General features: G+C 42.0%; 1 protein-coding gene across 2 annotated transcripts in view; it reads left to right on the forward strand.

Annotated features, from left to right (window-relative positions):
* Positions 1–16,427, forward strand: part of CDH18 (cadherin 18) — a 258,530-nt gene that overhangs the window by 173,294 nt on the left and 68,809 nt on the right. For both annotated transcript variants that reach the window (XM_065399560.1, XM_065399561.1), the window contains exon 6: positions 15,019–15,272. In XM_065399560.1, the coding sequence (XP_065255632.1) occupies positions 15,019–15,272 (254 nt within the window). The remainder of the gene's footprint in view (positions 1–15,018; positions 15,273–16,427) is intronic.

Here is a 16,427-nt window from a genome sequence, read left to right on the forward strand (position 1 = left end):
ACAAACAAACAAACAAACAAACAAACAAAAACAACGAGGAGTCCTTGTGGCACCTTAGAGACCAACAAATTTATTTGGGCATAAGTTTTCGTGGGCTAAAACCCACTTCATCGGATGCATGGAGTGGAAAATACAGTAGCAGGTATATATACACAGTACATGAAGAGATGGGAGTTGCCTTACCAAGTGGGGGGTCAGTGCAAATGAGACAATTCAATTAAAGTGGAAATGGGCTATTCTCAACAGTAGAATACCAAGGGAGAAAAAATCATTGTCTTGTAGTAGGTGACTTCTGGGTACCCTTCTGGCCCTAATGCCCCTACTCTACTTGCGCTACATTGATGACATCTTTGTCATCTGGACCCATGGGAAGGAGACCCTTGAGGAATTCCACCAGGATTTCAACAATTTCCACCCCACCATCAACCTCAGCCTGGACCAATCCACACAAGAAATCCACTTCCTAGACACTACAGTGCTAATAAGCAATGGTCACATAAAAACCACCCTATACCAGAAACCTACTGACCACTATACTTACATACATGTCTCCAGCTTTCATCCAGACCACATCACATGATCCATTGTCTACAGCCAAGCTCTAAGATACAACCACATTTGCTCCAATCCCTCAGACAGAGACAAACACCTATAGGATCTCTATCAAGCATTCTTAAAACTACAATACCCACCTGCTGAAGTGAAGAAACAGATTGACAGAGCCAGAAGTGTACCCAAAAGTCACCTACTACAAGACAGGCCCAACAAAGAAAGTAACAGAATGCCACTAGCCGTCACCTTCAGCCCCCAACTAAAACCTCTCCAGCGCATCATCAAGGATCTACAACCTATCCTGGAGGACGGTCCCTCACTCTCACAGACCTTGGGAGACAGGCCAGTCCTTGCTTACAGACAGCCCCCCAACCTGAAGCAAATACTCAGCAGCAAGTACACACCACACAACAAAAACACTAACCCAGGAACCAAACCCTGCAACAAACCCCGGTGCCAACTCTGTCCGCATATCTATTCATGGAACACCATCATAGGACCTAACCGCATCAGCCACACCATCAGGGGCTCGTTCACCTGCACATCTACCAATATTATGTATGCCATCATATGCCAGCAATGCCCCTCTGCCGTGTACATTGGCCAAACCGGAAAGTCTCTATGCAAAAGAATAAATGGACACGAATCTGACATCAGGAATTATAACATTCAAAAACCAGTAGGAGAACACTTCAACCTCCATGGTCACTCAATAACAGACTTAAAAGTGGCAATTCTTCAACAACAAAAACTTCAAAAACAGACTCCAATGAGAAACTGCAGAACTGGAATAATTTACAAACTGGACACCATCAAATTAGGCCTGAATAAAGACTGGGAGTGGATGGGTCATTACAAAAACTAATTTCCCCCTATTGTTACTCACACCTTCTTGTCAACTGTTTGAAATGGGCCACCCTCATTACCACTACAAAAATGATTTTTCCTCCCTTGATATTCTACTGTTGAGAATAGCCCATTTCCACTTTAATTGAACTGTTCATTAGCACTGACCCCCCACTTGGTAAGGTAACTCCCATCTTTTCATGTACTGTGTATATATACCTGCTACTGTATTTTCCACTCCATGCATCCGATGAAGTGGGTTTTAGCCCATGAAAGCTTATGCCCAAATAGATTTGTTAGTCTCTAAGGTGCCACAAGTATGCCTCGTTTTTGTTTGTTTGTTTTGTTTTTTGCTGATACAGACAAAAACGGCCACCCCTCTGAAATTTGTCCCTAAAAGAGCTCATCTAATATTTGTAAACTATCCTCCACATTTCATTAGAGCCCATGCAGACCTGCCCAGTGTTAGGATCCTGTAACCCCACCATAACCCACAATAGTCTCTTTTCTTTACGTCCTGCAAACATATCAGAGGAGACTACTGCATCTTCTGGTCTCAATTTCTTTGCAAATATAGCTGATTCCAGCTTTCTCCTTCAGTACTGAACCATTTCCTGCTTAACTTCCTCAAAGAACCTTATTTCTAGGCATTCCCCACCTTGCAGTCAACTATGAAGATCTCTCAAATAGCTCTGCAATGCTAACTAATGCCTAATCAGGTGTATGCAGCTGTCCTGAAAAGGAATGTAGGCAGGTCACCAGATTCCTCTGGTGTCAATTCCCAGCATTCCATCTGGGATTTGTAAAACTCCTAAACTATTTCTCTTTCTACAAAGATGGCTTCAACCTTTCTAATTGTCACTGCCCTATTAAGTAAACAAGCATTTAGTTTCCAATAGCCCTGACCGAAAAATCACTGTTCTGGACTCCCCAAGTTCAACTTGACCAAGCAGTGGTCAGAAAACTCTACTGGCTGCACTGCACATTATCCAGTCATTGAAGTCGCTTTCGCATATACCCTGTCCAATCAACTACCTGATTCCCTTCTACAAAAATGTAACTTCCTCCTCCTTCATTGAATGAGGATACCCCAAAAACATCTCTTAATGCAGCAGCAACATACACTGGTTCTAAGTAAGTTTCATCAACTCGTAACCCTGTCGACTGATTCACTCTGTCAGTCACTGCAGCTAAACAATTAAAATTTCCCATAAAAAACGAGTGTCACAATGTCAGTAAAAAAAAAAAAAAGGAGCAATGTCTAAAAATAAATCTTTCCTCAGCTTCTGATGCTCTGGGTTATAGATGGTGCCACAATGACACCTCAGCCCAAATAACAGAAATCAACTAATAAACATCTTTCCAGCTGCAGTTCTTCTATGCTTTATTCTGATACTCCGTAAGTATAAAACAGTACCCCTACTCCATCATATGTATCAGATGCTGGGGACCAAAAAGATGGGCTCCTCCTCCAGTCTCTCTGAGCTCACAAAATGTGACACCTAAAACATTGCTTTTGTTTCATGGATCCCCATGAAATCCAAATCCTGCCACTCCAAAAACATGATAGATCATCTGCCTCCCTTGCACACTTAGAATGGAGTGCACACTCCAAGTTGCAATACCATCTGTACAAAGGCAGGCCCAAGGAGATAACTGAGTCTGTGGATGAGGGGAAAGCAGTGGATGTGTTATTCCTTGACTTTAGCAAAGCTTTTGATACGGTCTCCCACAGTATTCTTGCCAGCAAGTTAAAGAAGTATGGGCTGGATGAATGGACTATAAGGTGCATCGAAAACTGGCTAGATTGTCAGGCTCAATGGGTAGTGATCAACGGCTCCATGTCTAGTTGGCAGCCGGTTTCAAGCGGAGTGCCCCAAGGGTCGGTCCTGGGCCGGTTTTGTTCAATATCTTCATTAATGATCTGGAGGATGGCGTGGACTGCACTCTCAGCAAGTTTGCAGATGACACTAAACTGGGAGGAGTGGTAGATACGCTGAGGGTAGGGATAGGATACAGAGGGACCTAGACAAATTAAAGGATTGGGCCAAAAGAAACCTGATGAGGTTCAACAAGGACAAGTGCAGAGTCCTGCACTTAGGACGGAAGAATCCCATTCACTGTTACAGACTAGGGACCGAGTGGCTAGGCAGCAGTTCTGCAGAAAAGGACCTAGCGGTTACAGTGGACAAGAAGCTGGATATGAGTCAACAGTGTGCCCTTGTTGCCAAGAAGGCTAATGGCATTTTGGGCTGTATAAGAAGGGACATTGCCAGCAGATCGAGGGACGTGATCATTCCCCTCTATTCGACATTGGTGAGGCCTCACCTGGAGTACCGTGTCCAGTTTTGGGCCCCACACTACAAGAAGGATGTGGAAAAATTGGAAAGAGTCCAGCGGAGGGCAACAAAAATTATTAGGGGGCTGGAGCACATGTGTTATGAGGAGAGGCTGAGGGAACTGGGACTGTTTAGTCTGCAGAAGAGAAGAATGAGGGGGGATTTGATAGCTGCTTTCAACAACCTGAAAGGGGGTTCCAAAGAGGATGGCTCTAGACTGTTCTCAGTGGTACCAGATGACAGAACAAGGAGTAATGGTCTCAAGTTGCAGTGGGGGAGGTTTAGGTTGGATATTAGGAAAAACTTTTTCACTAGGAGGGTGGTGAAGCCCTGGAATGGGTTACCTAGGGAGGTGGTAGAATCTCCTTCCTTAGAGGTTTTTAAGATCAGGCTTGACAAAGCCCTGGCTGGGATGATTTAGTTGGGAATTGGTCCTGCTTTGAGCAGGGGATTGGACTAGATGACCTCCTGAGGTCCTTTCCAACCCTGATATTCTATGATTCTATGATACTGGTACTCGTGATCCCTGTCTACTTGACCACCTAATCACTGTTACTAATTAGTCTGATTTACCCATCTCTCACACACACTTTCCTTTAGCCACTTTTTCCTTGTTGGCTGGTTTATTATTCTCAACTATTCTGAGTCCCCAGATATTGATCCCAACTGACAGTTCTTTCTGAAGTTGCTCAAGCCCAGTAACACCTGGATCCCTTTCCCCTAATGAATGCATTTATAACACACCCACAGGCTCATCTGTCTGCTCTCCCTCATCCAGAACAGTGCCTAATACAGACCGTATTATAATGCTGCCTGTTGGATCTGTGAAAATGCTATGTGGTTAGGGTTGCCAACCCTCCCAGTTTCTCTGGGAGTCTTCCGGAATTGGGCTCTTCCTCCCAGAGGCTACTGAAGCCAAACTAGGATATTTTAGGTGCTAAGAGTCTGGTGGCGCAATTGGACTAAGGCAGGGTCCCTGCCTGCCCTGGCCCACGCCGCTCCTGGAAGTGACCGCCACGTCCCTGCGGCCCCTCAGGAGAGGGGGGGCAGGGGCCACAGGGACATGCCAACTGCTTCCAGGAGCGGTGTGGAGCCAGGGCAGGCAGGGACCCTGCCTTAGCCCCACTGCACCACCAACTGGGAGCCGCTCGAGGTAAGCACCGCCCAGCTGGAGCCTGCACCCCTCCCCCCCTCCTCCACCCCAACTCCCCTTCCCCAGCCCTGAGCCCCCTCCTGCACCCAAACTCCCTCCCAGAGCTCACATCCCTCCCGCACCCCAATCCTCTGCCCCAGCCTGGTGAAAGTGAGTGAGGGTGGGGGAGAGAGAGCGACGGAGGAAGGGGGCGAATGGAGTAAGTGGGGCGGGGCCTTGGAGAAGGGCAGATCCTCGGGGAAGGGGCAGGGCAGGGAGTGGGCAAGGGTGTTTGGGTTTGTATGATTAGACAGCTGGCAATCCTATATGTGGTCAGACAGTTGTAGTCCATAACCCCAGCAGTCTCCTTGGATCCTCTCTTCTAAAAAATCCTCCTGTTCTTGAAACTCAGCACATAAAAACATGCTCCCCAACTATCAGGTCTGCTATACCAGAACCTGCCAGTCCCTCCCTGGTGACTTGGCTTCCTGCACAACCAATGACACCTGCAGATGTTCCTTTCCAATTTTCTCTTTTTCTTCGTCATCAGCTCTGATAGACTCCTCCACATTATCAGTTCTTGTACCCTCTTTCTGTATTGTCCTGGCTTTCAATGGTTCCCACTCCCTTACCCTGACTCCTTCACAATCCTTTACCACTAAAGGACAAAGCCAGTCCTTCTCTCAAAAGTAGAGAGGCCATGCCGCTCAAAATAGGGCTTTCATCAATCATTGCAGGGCTGCTTGGAATCCTCTGCCCCCTGGCTCAAGGAAGGAGGAATGGTCATTGCATGGGTAGGAATGAAGTCTTTCCCTATTTTGCCATGTCTCTGGGCACTGCCTATAAACATGCCACTTTTTACACACACACACACACAGCATCTAATGAAGTCCCTGCAGTCCTCAGTCTTGTGTGCTTAGAACAAACGTGCATGTACTTCCTCAAACACTCTGTAACGCCACAGTTAAGACAAGCGCATGGCTTCCAAGGATACCTACATTAACTCTGTTCAAAACCTAAATAAAATATGTTGGCAAGATGCTGAACTGTATTATTTACCTGGAAAAGTACAAAGGTGCCTTTGAATTCACTATTCCAAACTCTACATTAAAATAGAGGGTCAATTGGAGGCTACAGCACTTTGGCATAACATGGAACCCAGTGCAGTACGTCTGTTTCCATTGTGGAAGAAAATAGTCACAGGCTTAATGGCAGGTTGGAATAAAGAAATGGCTACTATATCCTCCCAATCCCTACTCCCTTTCCCAATTCCAAACCGCTCCCAGAAAAATACAGTTCATTCTCAGAGTGACAGCTGACATTGAATTCTCTGCTGCCTAACAGGTGGATCACAGTTTTCAGCTGCGCAAGCACGAATCCTAAAGATTTTAACAAGAGCCAAAACAACAAAATCCCTAGTGTGACCTTTGTTCATGTCCTCTCTCTAGCTCAGACGTATCACAAATCTATGCCAAGACATCCTAAAATAATCCTTCCATTGTGAGGCATCCTGCCCAGAAGCCTGATCCTGATTGGCTATGACAGCTGCATGGGGGTTCTTCCTGGGTGGCCCCTCAGGAGACATAGAGTTAGAAATAGACAAGTTAAGTCCTTCTTTATTGTCATTATTCGTGGTTGCTTACTCACAACAGGCCTTTATGCTTATCCTTATCAGCATTGCAGCTTCCCTCTGTGTTTCTGGGGCCCCCAGGGTCAGGAAAAACAAAAAACCTACTTCAGAGTCTAAAAAAATGCTTATTTTGGGCCACTTTTCCCTCTGGTCAACTCATATTCTTAATAATCCTGAGTGAAGTCCCTTAAAGTGAATGGACCCCTGCAACCGAGGAAAGCCCAGTACTACTCCCCTCTCCACTCACAGGAGAAGGGTGAGTCATAGGTGTGACTGCTAAACTGTCCTACACCCCTACATTACTGATACAGCCTGATTGTGGCAAAGCTCCAATGTATTCTTGCCCCCTCCTGAACACCCATGCAGAGTTTGAAATGGAGTACGCCCTGCAAGCCATTTCCCAGAGTAAGGAGAACTATTTCCACTATATCTGTACCAACAAGTTCCTCTGTCAGCTGCTCCCCAACAGCAGAGAAAGGTACAGAAAACTCTTTCTCCTTTTGAACACATATTCCTACTGCCTGTCCCTTCATTCCAAATCCTTCCAATCCCCAAGTGCAGTTCCCAAGTCAGCTTCCCCACAGATACATTTGGCCTGGGTGCACAACCCCATCAGGCAACACAGGAACAAGGCTTATAACATCAGCTCATAGAACCAGTCTACCAGTCTGCGCACAGTAACTTCTGCATCAGTCTCCAAACGAATGGACTTTTCCACCATCACATCCAATGAACACACTGGCGGAACAACACTTCCTTCAGCTCCAGGCGGTGAGGCTGCAACCAACTTGGCAGGAAGAAGAAATGAGAACAAACTCTCTTCCTGATTAGTATAAGCACCTAGCAATAGGCCAACATCTAAAAGTAGATAAAAATACCTTTATATGACAACTCCAATATTGGCCTATTCATTATTTTTTATTTTACAGTATGCACAACTAATTTGAATGTGTTATGCGATTTTATAACTAACATTTTATTTTATCGTGTGTGGGTTTTTTAAAAATGCTCCTATGTCTATCCAAATCATGTCAAGTGTTGATTCATTTGTTTCTAGTGAGTGGGTAGCATCTGCCTTTTAATATTAAATGTGTCTCTGTATATTAAGAGTGACAACTGACTCAGATGCATAGAAATAAATTCTGCCCTTCTTTATGTCCCTGCAATCAAAGTAAAGTCAGTATGGTTATAGGAATGTAACTAAAGTCATAAGCTGGAATATTTTGTTTAAAATGAGAGTGGTTCAAACCTCTAAAAACTCACTATGACTATTGCCCATTAAATGCAATATATGAACATTTTAAAAACATGAGGAGAAGATGCAGAAATTGCATTGATACAAATGTATATTTCAACCAGGTTAAAATCTGAGTTTACACCATTTATGGCTGACAGTGTAGCAGTTGGAAAATGTTCATTTTCACACTATTTTGCTTTAGGGTATGACCAATGTGCACATAGCTTGTTCTTGTATCACCATGCAAAATAATAGGTGATGTGAGTGACTTGCACATTCAGACATACAAGGGCATATTTTGCTGAGCTAATACTATGGTTTGGATGAGCTGAAATGCAATGCTTCAGAAAATTCCTGGCATCCCATGTCCCCTGGATTGCCTCAGAGACGTGATACTATCCCCATTGGCTATATACACATTTTAAAAGCATCCTTCTGCAATATGTTTAGTGTTTGGTCAATTGTATAAATGGATGCCTGAAAGGCATTTAAGATCTATATTTTTATCAAGAACCTGAATACAAGCCCCTAAACTAATTTTGTACTCCTGTGATTCCAGTTCAGGGAATGGAAGGTGATTTCAGATAACACTGCTCTACAGCCAAAATGCTTCTGAAATAAATGTAGTCAAACTTTACTAATTCTGGGTCACTGAGAACGAAAATGATGCTTAAAATTGTTGATTGGCTCTAGTTTTCAAGATATGCTATTGGGTCAGTATATACGACCCTGGACTTATGAATGGTGGAGGATAAGGCTTTGTCTTCACTACCCGCCGATCCGGCGGGTAGCAATCGGTTTTTCGGGGATCGACTTACCGCGTCTAGTGAAGACGCGGTAAAATCGATCCCTGATCGCTCTGCCGTCGACTCCGGAAATCCACCTCGGCAGGAGGCGGCAGCGGAGTCGGCGGCAGTGCGGCAGCGGTCGACTTTCCCGCGTCCTCACCGCTAGGTAAGCCGACCTAAAATACGCAACTTCAGCTACGGTATTCACGTAGCTGAAGTTGCGTATCTTAGGTCGGACCCCCGCTGCAGTGTAGACCTAGCCTTAGTGAGTTATAAAGGGAAGGGATCTCAATTTAAACCAGAAATGACTAAAATACATCTTTGACTGGATCTATGAATAAATCTATGACTGGGTTTGGACAGTACTTGCTTTTTAGGCAAAACAATGAATGATGCAATCTGAAGCTGGTATTGCATCATACATGATATGAATTGCATCATGTTATTCCTAGAAGTCATGGATGATGCAATCATAACGAAGCTTACATCACTCTGCTGAACAAATTGCCCTATATCAGCTCTAGAAATCATACAGTGTCGTGCTCTCTTATTTGTCAGTGTTTGATTTTGCAAAGGGACACATTTCTGTTTAGCCAAAGTGATCAGAGATGCCTCGTACTTGTGTGAACAGTGCTATGTTTGTGGTGAAGTGACTTTTGCATCACAAAAGCGCAGTATAACCTCTATGGTTAAGAAAGCCTATCACCTTTATTTTGGCTGCAAAATTGGAGATCAGGACAAGAGGTGGGCCCCACACATATGCTGCAACACTTGTGCAACAAATCTTCGCCAGTGGTTGAACAGGAAAAGGAAATCTATGCCTTTTGCAGTGCCAATGATTTGGAGAGAGCCAACAGATCATACCAGCAATTGTTATTTCTGCATGGTGCCTCCAGTTGGGAAAGGTGTGTCAAAGAAGAAAAAGTGGACTGTGCATTATCCAAACATTCCATCAGCTATACACCCAGTACCCCACGGAGAAGGACTGCCGGTTCCTGATGCACCAGAATCATTCTCACTTGAGTCAGACGAGGAAGAGGAAGAGGATGAAACTTCTGGTCCTGAACCATCAATGTCACAGGACCCACATTTTCTCCCATCCTCCTCCTCTGAACCACACCTCATAACACAAGGTGAACTGAATGACCTTGTCAGGGATTTGGAACTACCCAAGAGTAAGGCAGAGCTGTTGGGCTCCAGACTACAGCAGTGGAATCTCCTGGCAGGTGATGTTAGGGTTTCCATGTTCCGTGACCGTCAAAAGGATATTGTCCCATTCTTCTTCATGGAAGGCGATCTTGTAGCCTGCAACAACATCGATGGTGTGATGGCAGCCCTCAACATCGTTCACGATCCAGATGAGTGGAGACTGTTCATTGATTCATCGAAGACAAGTCTTAAAGCTGTTTTACTGCATAATGGCAATGTTTTGCCATCAATTCCAGTAGGTCATGCAGTCCATATGAAGAAAACCTATGACAACATGAAACAACTTTTGAGGTGCATAAACTATGACCAACATCAGTGGCAGCTTTGTGGCGATTTGAAGGTTGTTGCTCTCTTGCTTGGTCTGCAGACTGAATACACAAAGTACTGCTGTTTTCTCTACGAATGGGATAGTTGTGCAAGAGATTCCCACTACATCAAGAAAGATTGGCCACTCCGACAGTCATTGGAGCGTGGGAGGAAAAGTGTTCAGCATCCACCACTTGTTGAATCAAGGAAGATTTTGTTACCACCCTCACACATCAAGCTGGGTCTGATGAAGAACTTTGTCAAGGCCATTGACAAAACACAAGCAGCTTTCAAGTACCTCCGTGGAAAATTTCCAAGGTTAAGTGAAGCTAAGATAAAGGAAGGTGTCTTTGTTGGTCCTCAGATTCGTGAACTTCTTCGAGATGTTGCATTTGACCATGCACTGCGTGGCAAGGAAAAGACGGCATGGAAAGCCTTCCAGTTAGTGGCAATAAATTTTCTCGGAAACAACAAGGCAGACAACTACAGGTTGTTGGTGGAAAACCTCCTCAAGGCATACAAAAGCCTTGGTTGCAACATGTCACTAAAGATACATTTTTTGCACTCTCGTCTAGATTTTTTTCCACCAAACTGAGGAGCAGTGAGCGACGAGCACGGCGAGCGATTTCACCAGGACATTGCAACAATGGAGAAACGCTATCAGGGCAAATGGAGCCCATCAATGCTTGCAGACTATTGCTGGACAGTGACAAGAGATGCTCCATTTAATGAATACAAGAGACAAGCCAAGAAGCGCCGAGTAGACACTGAATAGGACTAAACTATGTACATAATAGTTTTTTGCCTTTTGTTTCATAATAAATTTTATTTATATAACCCTTTTGCTGATTTTTACAGTGTTACATAAACAGGACAGGTGAAATATTATCATGTAAAGCAACCATAAACACATGAAAAGACCTAGGTTTACAATTTATGATTAAAACTCTACTATCTACACAATATACATAGACATAAAATGTAAAAACTTAAATATCTTAGAAACAGTAGCCAATCAGTTGTTTTAATTGTCATATTTGAATTCAGCACATCAAAATACATAATAAATAGCACATTTCATCTCTGAAGCAGACGACTTCTCAAAAATTGTAGACCAGTGTAATCTTTAAAAATCTTTCTCCTTGTTTAATCACTATAATATTTTACCTTGAATAGCTTATCTTCATTAAGATCAGAATCAGTTTTGTTCAGTAAATAAGGTTGCAGCAGATTGTCTAAAGCATATAAGAATATTCCTTCCCTCTTGCTTTTCTGTGGAAGAATGTACTGTATCATGAGCACATCAGAAAAGTCACACGTAAATGTAGTAACTAAGTCTGAACAAAATTTCTCCTCAAAATCATCTGAAATTTGGCAGGTTTGAAGTTTTGATGCAAGAATAAACTTCCAAGGATTTACTCAAGGCTCTGGGCCAGGTTGGTCAACCTGACTGAAAAGCCCACATCAACATCTGTGAGGATTCTCTCTAACCTTGTTGTGGTCTGACCCAGAGCCTTCTATCCCCTCACAACATCCTTCCCTCATGATCCCTGTGAGTGCACTCTTCAACCCTTCAGACCCCTGTTTACAGAAGAGACCTCAAGATCCCATGAAAATCTCATGAGTAAGCTACAATTTCCCTTCACTTCATATGGTTTATCAGGTCTGGGAAGAAGATGGTGAAAGTGTGACAAAAACCATTACTTCCCTGGACTCTTCACAGAATGACTGGGTGGCATATCCCCCCCAACCACCCATCCTATCTCTTGGGGAAGGAGTTGGCTATATTTTTATTGACTCCCTCAAACAAGTAGATACCATGTTACTCTGTGGAATAGCCCAGCCCATATTGCTTCACATTGCCCCTGGGCTGAAGTGGAATAGGAAACAGCCCTCCTACTGCTGAACCTCACCAAAATCTGAGTCCTGAGAAACCCATACTGCACTATGATAGTGAATACTTCCCCCAATTAACCCCCTAATTGCTTAGTAAACCAGTGAGTTTTGGAAATGGTCCCGTGAGATTCATTTAGTGGTTTTTATATTAACACGAACCTGAAACAACTGGAAGAGCAAAACCACAAAGGTATATACCGCCCAAATACTACCTAATCTATAGTATGTTGACTGTTGTATACCAAATTTGTAGCCCAGTTTGAACCAGGCCTCCATTGTTTCAGGTGCAAATGTAATCATGGACACAGGGTTTTCTTTTTTTTTTTTTTTTAGATTACATAAAGCCAAATTCAATTTAAGTATACACAACTTCAGGCAGCAGCCACCCAAACCTAGTTCTGTCAGTCCAAATTCAAACACACTTCAATTTCCCACATTTTACATCAAATGTAAAAAAAAGGTCAAATGATAGCAAGAATTATTGGTAGTTGTGGAATATTTTGTTAGTGTTTGTTATATGCGTGAGTGTCCTAGGTTCACCTCAGGATTTAAAGTGGCAAATTCTCCACTGATTTTCTCCCTATCATCTCACTGCCTTCAGTATGATTGTATGGGGTGTAAATCACAATTGTATGTGTCCCATATGCTACGGAATAGCTCAATATTAAAGGGCATTGGTCTTTCCACCACCATGAAGCACAAAATAGCAGAGTGGAATGGTCTTCCTCTCGCACTTCTCAATGACAGATTCTCTTGGACAGGCTGGAGGAAGCAGAAAGAAGAAGAGAGGAAAAACTGTATGGGTCTATCTTTTGGACATAAAGCCATAGATGCCCTTGAAATCTCAGCTGTTTCCTGCTTATATGAAGTTATTATTGCTACCTTGATGTAGTTAAAAATATTGTTAAAGATAGAGATAAACTTCATTGATGCTGGTGGGTACGGTTGCCACCCTTCATTTAAGGTAACTGCAAAAAACAATTAAGTTCCTAATTAGATTGTGTATCTTGCAACCATGTATTTGATTTAGAATGATTTATAGCTCTCCACAATTTACTTGAGAGTCCAAATATTGCTATGGGCACATTTACTTTCATCTTTCCACAACTATGGCTTAAATTGTGTTTCCAAAGTAATACACATTGTATGTTAGTTGCATTTCGCATTGTGTTGTATAATTGATTAATCATTGTCTAAACATGCCATCTAGCAGTATGAATTGTCAATTTATGTTCACTTCATTTAAAATAGAAGTACTTATTAAATCACTGACTAACAGTATCGTATGAGACATAATTACATAATTATGTTGTGGCAATTGGCAATGATTATTTATTTTGAATGATGTATATGGTTCGGTTCTTCATGCTGAAAGATTTGCTAGGCCCTGGGAAATTTGTATGACTTTTAAAATAACATGCAAAGAGACCTAATTTCCTTAGAATTAAGATTGCACAAGTTCATTTGCTGTCAACACACACAGTAGAAACTGAAGAAATCACCACATTAGGCAACTTTAACATCCAAACAAACCTAAATGCCGTACCTTATCACCGAAACATACTGTAAACTTGATATTCACAGCAAACTCCCTTTCACTTGCAACATACAGCCCCCATGGTTCACACATCTAGTTCATCACAGTTCCTGCCTTAATTAGTGATTTTTTGCACATGTGTAGCCATCACTCTAAAGCTTCACTCTTGTTCTACTGAGTTCTACTCAATCAGCCCTTTGTGATTTCAATGGAGTTCTGTGTTGGGGTATCGTTTCTGCCTACAGGCAGCTCAGTGCTAGATCAGGTCTATGTTTTGGGTTGGTGCATAAAACAAGGTGTGGTGTTCACTATTTAAAAAGAGATACATGCTTTATGTTTATGTAATTTCACAAAATGTCTTGATAACATTGTTAAACAGTTAGAACTTTCTTGACGTTGCAGAACAATTTCCATTATAAGCTACTTTTTTCATATGATCAAAATTTTCTTAAATATTCAAATTGTGATCTTAAATTTTCCTTGCCTGGTGTCTGCTCAAAGGTGGAATTTGTTCAAACATTAGAACAAAATCTCTTCAGCCATTTTGGAATTTAGTGATGGAGAAAAAAATACACATACACACACACACACACACTCTCTCTCTATCTTACATTTCCCTTTTGAAATAAAGAATCCCTCCTTTTTTAGAAATGACAGACATATGAAATATGGCATGGACTTAATCTTCTGATGACTAATACCTTCTTAATTTAAAAGCATTATTATTTTTTAGTTTACTAGTTTATGGACCTTTGAAAACTGCAACTTGAGCACATATTTCCATTAAGTTGGTACATGAGTACAGTGCATATGTGCTTGCATCATGGAATGTGTTCACTTTGCATCTAGAATCACAGGCCAATCTCTGTGATCCTGGGATTATATTGTACTGATTTCAAGGTAACTGGAAGCATTCCCCAAGCTGGTTATTATTACCCCTTTTCCCCAGTGTAGCTCCCCAGAATGTTTCACAAAATTATGAGCATATAGCCCTTTTGTCTTATGTGCACCCAGTACTGCACAGTAGTACCAGATGGTAAACATGAATATCTAAAATTGTTTAAAGAAAAATTTAGTAAGAAACACCATGTGATCACAGAATTAAAGACATAAGACCAAATTCTGCTCCAGTGATTTCAATGGAGTTACTCCAGATAATCAGAAGGGTAAATGAATGAAAAATGTGGCCCTGTGACATAATATTTATACACTAGAGGGCAGAATTAAGATTGCACATGCAACCTTAAATTTTATATTTCCTGACTGAATGTACAGCTGCAAAGTTACCATTGCATTAATATAATTTTAAAAGAAGCAGAATGTAAATTCAGAATTTTTTTCATGTATTCAGCCCAAGCCCAAACTTCTACACTACAGTTTTATAGCCCCATAAAACCAAGTCAGCTGACGCGGGCCAGCTGCAGGTGGTTTGCTGCAGTGTAGACATATTCCAATTGTCTTTCCAACAAAACTGAAAGAAATTTTGTTTGCAAGCAATTTAAACAAAAGCACAACATAGTAATGTCGTGTCTCTTTCTTCCAACAGCCACTCAACTATGAAAAAAAGAAATCGTATACACTTAATATAGAAGGAGCAAATACACACCTTGATTTCCGTTTTTCACATTTGGGACCATTTAAAGACGTAACAATGTTGAAGATCATTGTTGGGGATGTGGATGAACCTCCACTATTCTCTATGCCTTCCTATGTCATGGAAGTTTATGAAAATGCGAAGATTGGGACTGTTGTTGGTACAGTGGCAGCACAAGATCCTGACAATGCTAACAGCTTAGTAAGGTACAGTAAGTCCAAGCAGTACTGAATTGATCTCTGGTTGCTAACGGATTAATGAGATCTGGGATGTGTTGGATGATATCTTTTCTGTTATCCTATACTAGAAAAAATGGATGGAAATTTTTTATTCCCAATTTTGTGCACATACTGTAATTATCAGCTTTTTAATTAGTTTGAGCTAAATTGAGGCATTTAGCCATCAACCTGAATAGAAGTTAGCGTGAAGCTCACGTTGATGCAATCCTTCTCCAAGTAGTCCATTGAGCAGGAAGGATTTACTGTTCATGCCTGACTCATCCGGTAAGCCTGCTGTTCCACCCCCCAACTAGTGTAACCAGACCTCTCTCTGGTTAGGACCGTGACCCTGGCTTCTCTCCACCATCTTTGGAGGTGCTATGCTTGCACAGGGAGGAAGCAGTCACTGTGCTTTCCCAAATGCAGGAAATCTAACAGTGACAAGCACTTGTGCCAGGTGTCAAGGAGGTTCCTCCCACCCATCATGGGAATGTAGTAATTTTACAAAATATTTATAATCTGAGTTATAATATTCTAATATTTTTCATTCATATCAGAGTAGAAAAGAACTTTGGTCATCTAGTGAATTCTCCTGCATTGCTGATGTTGTTAGAGACATGCTTTGCAAACATTTACTACCAGGCATAGTACATACAAGGATGATTAGTCCTACTGCTGTTTGTCTCAGTAGCAAGCATGTGCTAGATGAGATACTTCATTTGTAAATGAAACAAATGTATAACATTTCAGTGAAGAAACAAATCAAATAGTCTTCATACTGGAATTTATTTCTTGGAACAGTTTCTGATTTTTTAAATAAATCCTGTGATATTCTGTGTTAATGGTTTGACCATAACACTACAGTTTATAACACAGCTGGGTTTGAAAGACATCAAGATCTGAACTATGAAGCTAGATCCAAATTCCATACACTCCCTATTACAGGCCATATCACAACACTGGGGCTGAAAACTCATATACCCAGGTACAGGAAATCTGAATCTGAAGTTTTATAAGTTTCAAGGTGTTTGGATTCAGCCAACATAGAGAAACAGGATTGCTGGTCATATCTAAAATTTTGGCGTGGGTCCATTCCTGGCTTACAGCAGAGTTATTCTACATGTTTTAGGCCATACTGAGGAA

Source organism: Emys orbicularis, chromosome 2 (assembly GCF_028017835.1).
Source record: "Emys orbicularis isolate rEmyOrb1 chromosome 2, rEmyOrb1.hap1, whole genome shotgun sequence".
Classification (NCBI taxonomy): domain Eukaryota; kingdom Metazoa; phylum Chordata; order Testudines; family Emydidae; genus Emys; species Emys orbicularis.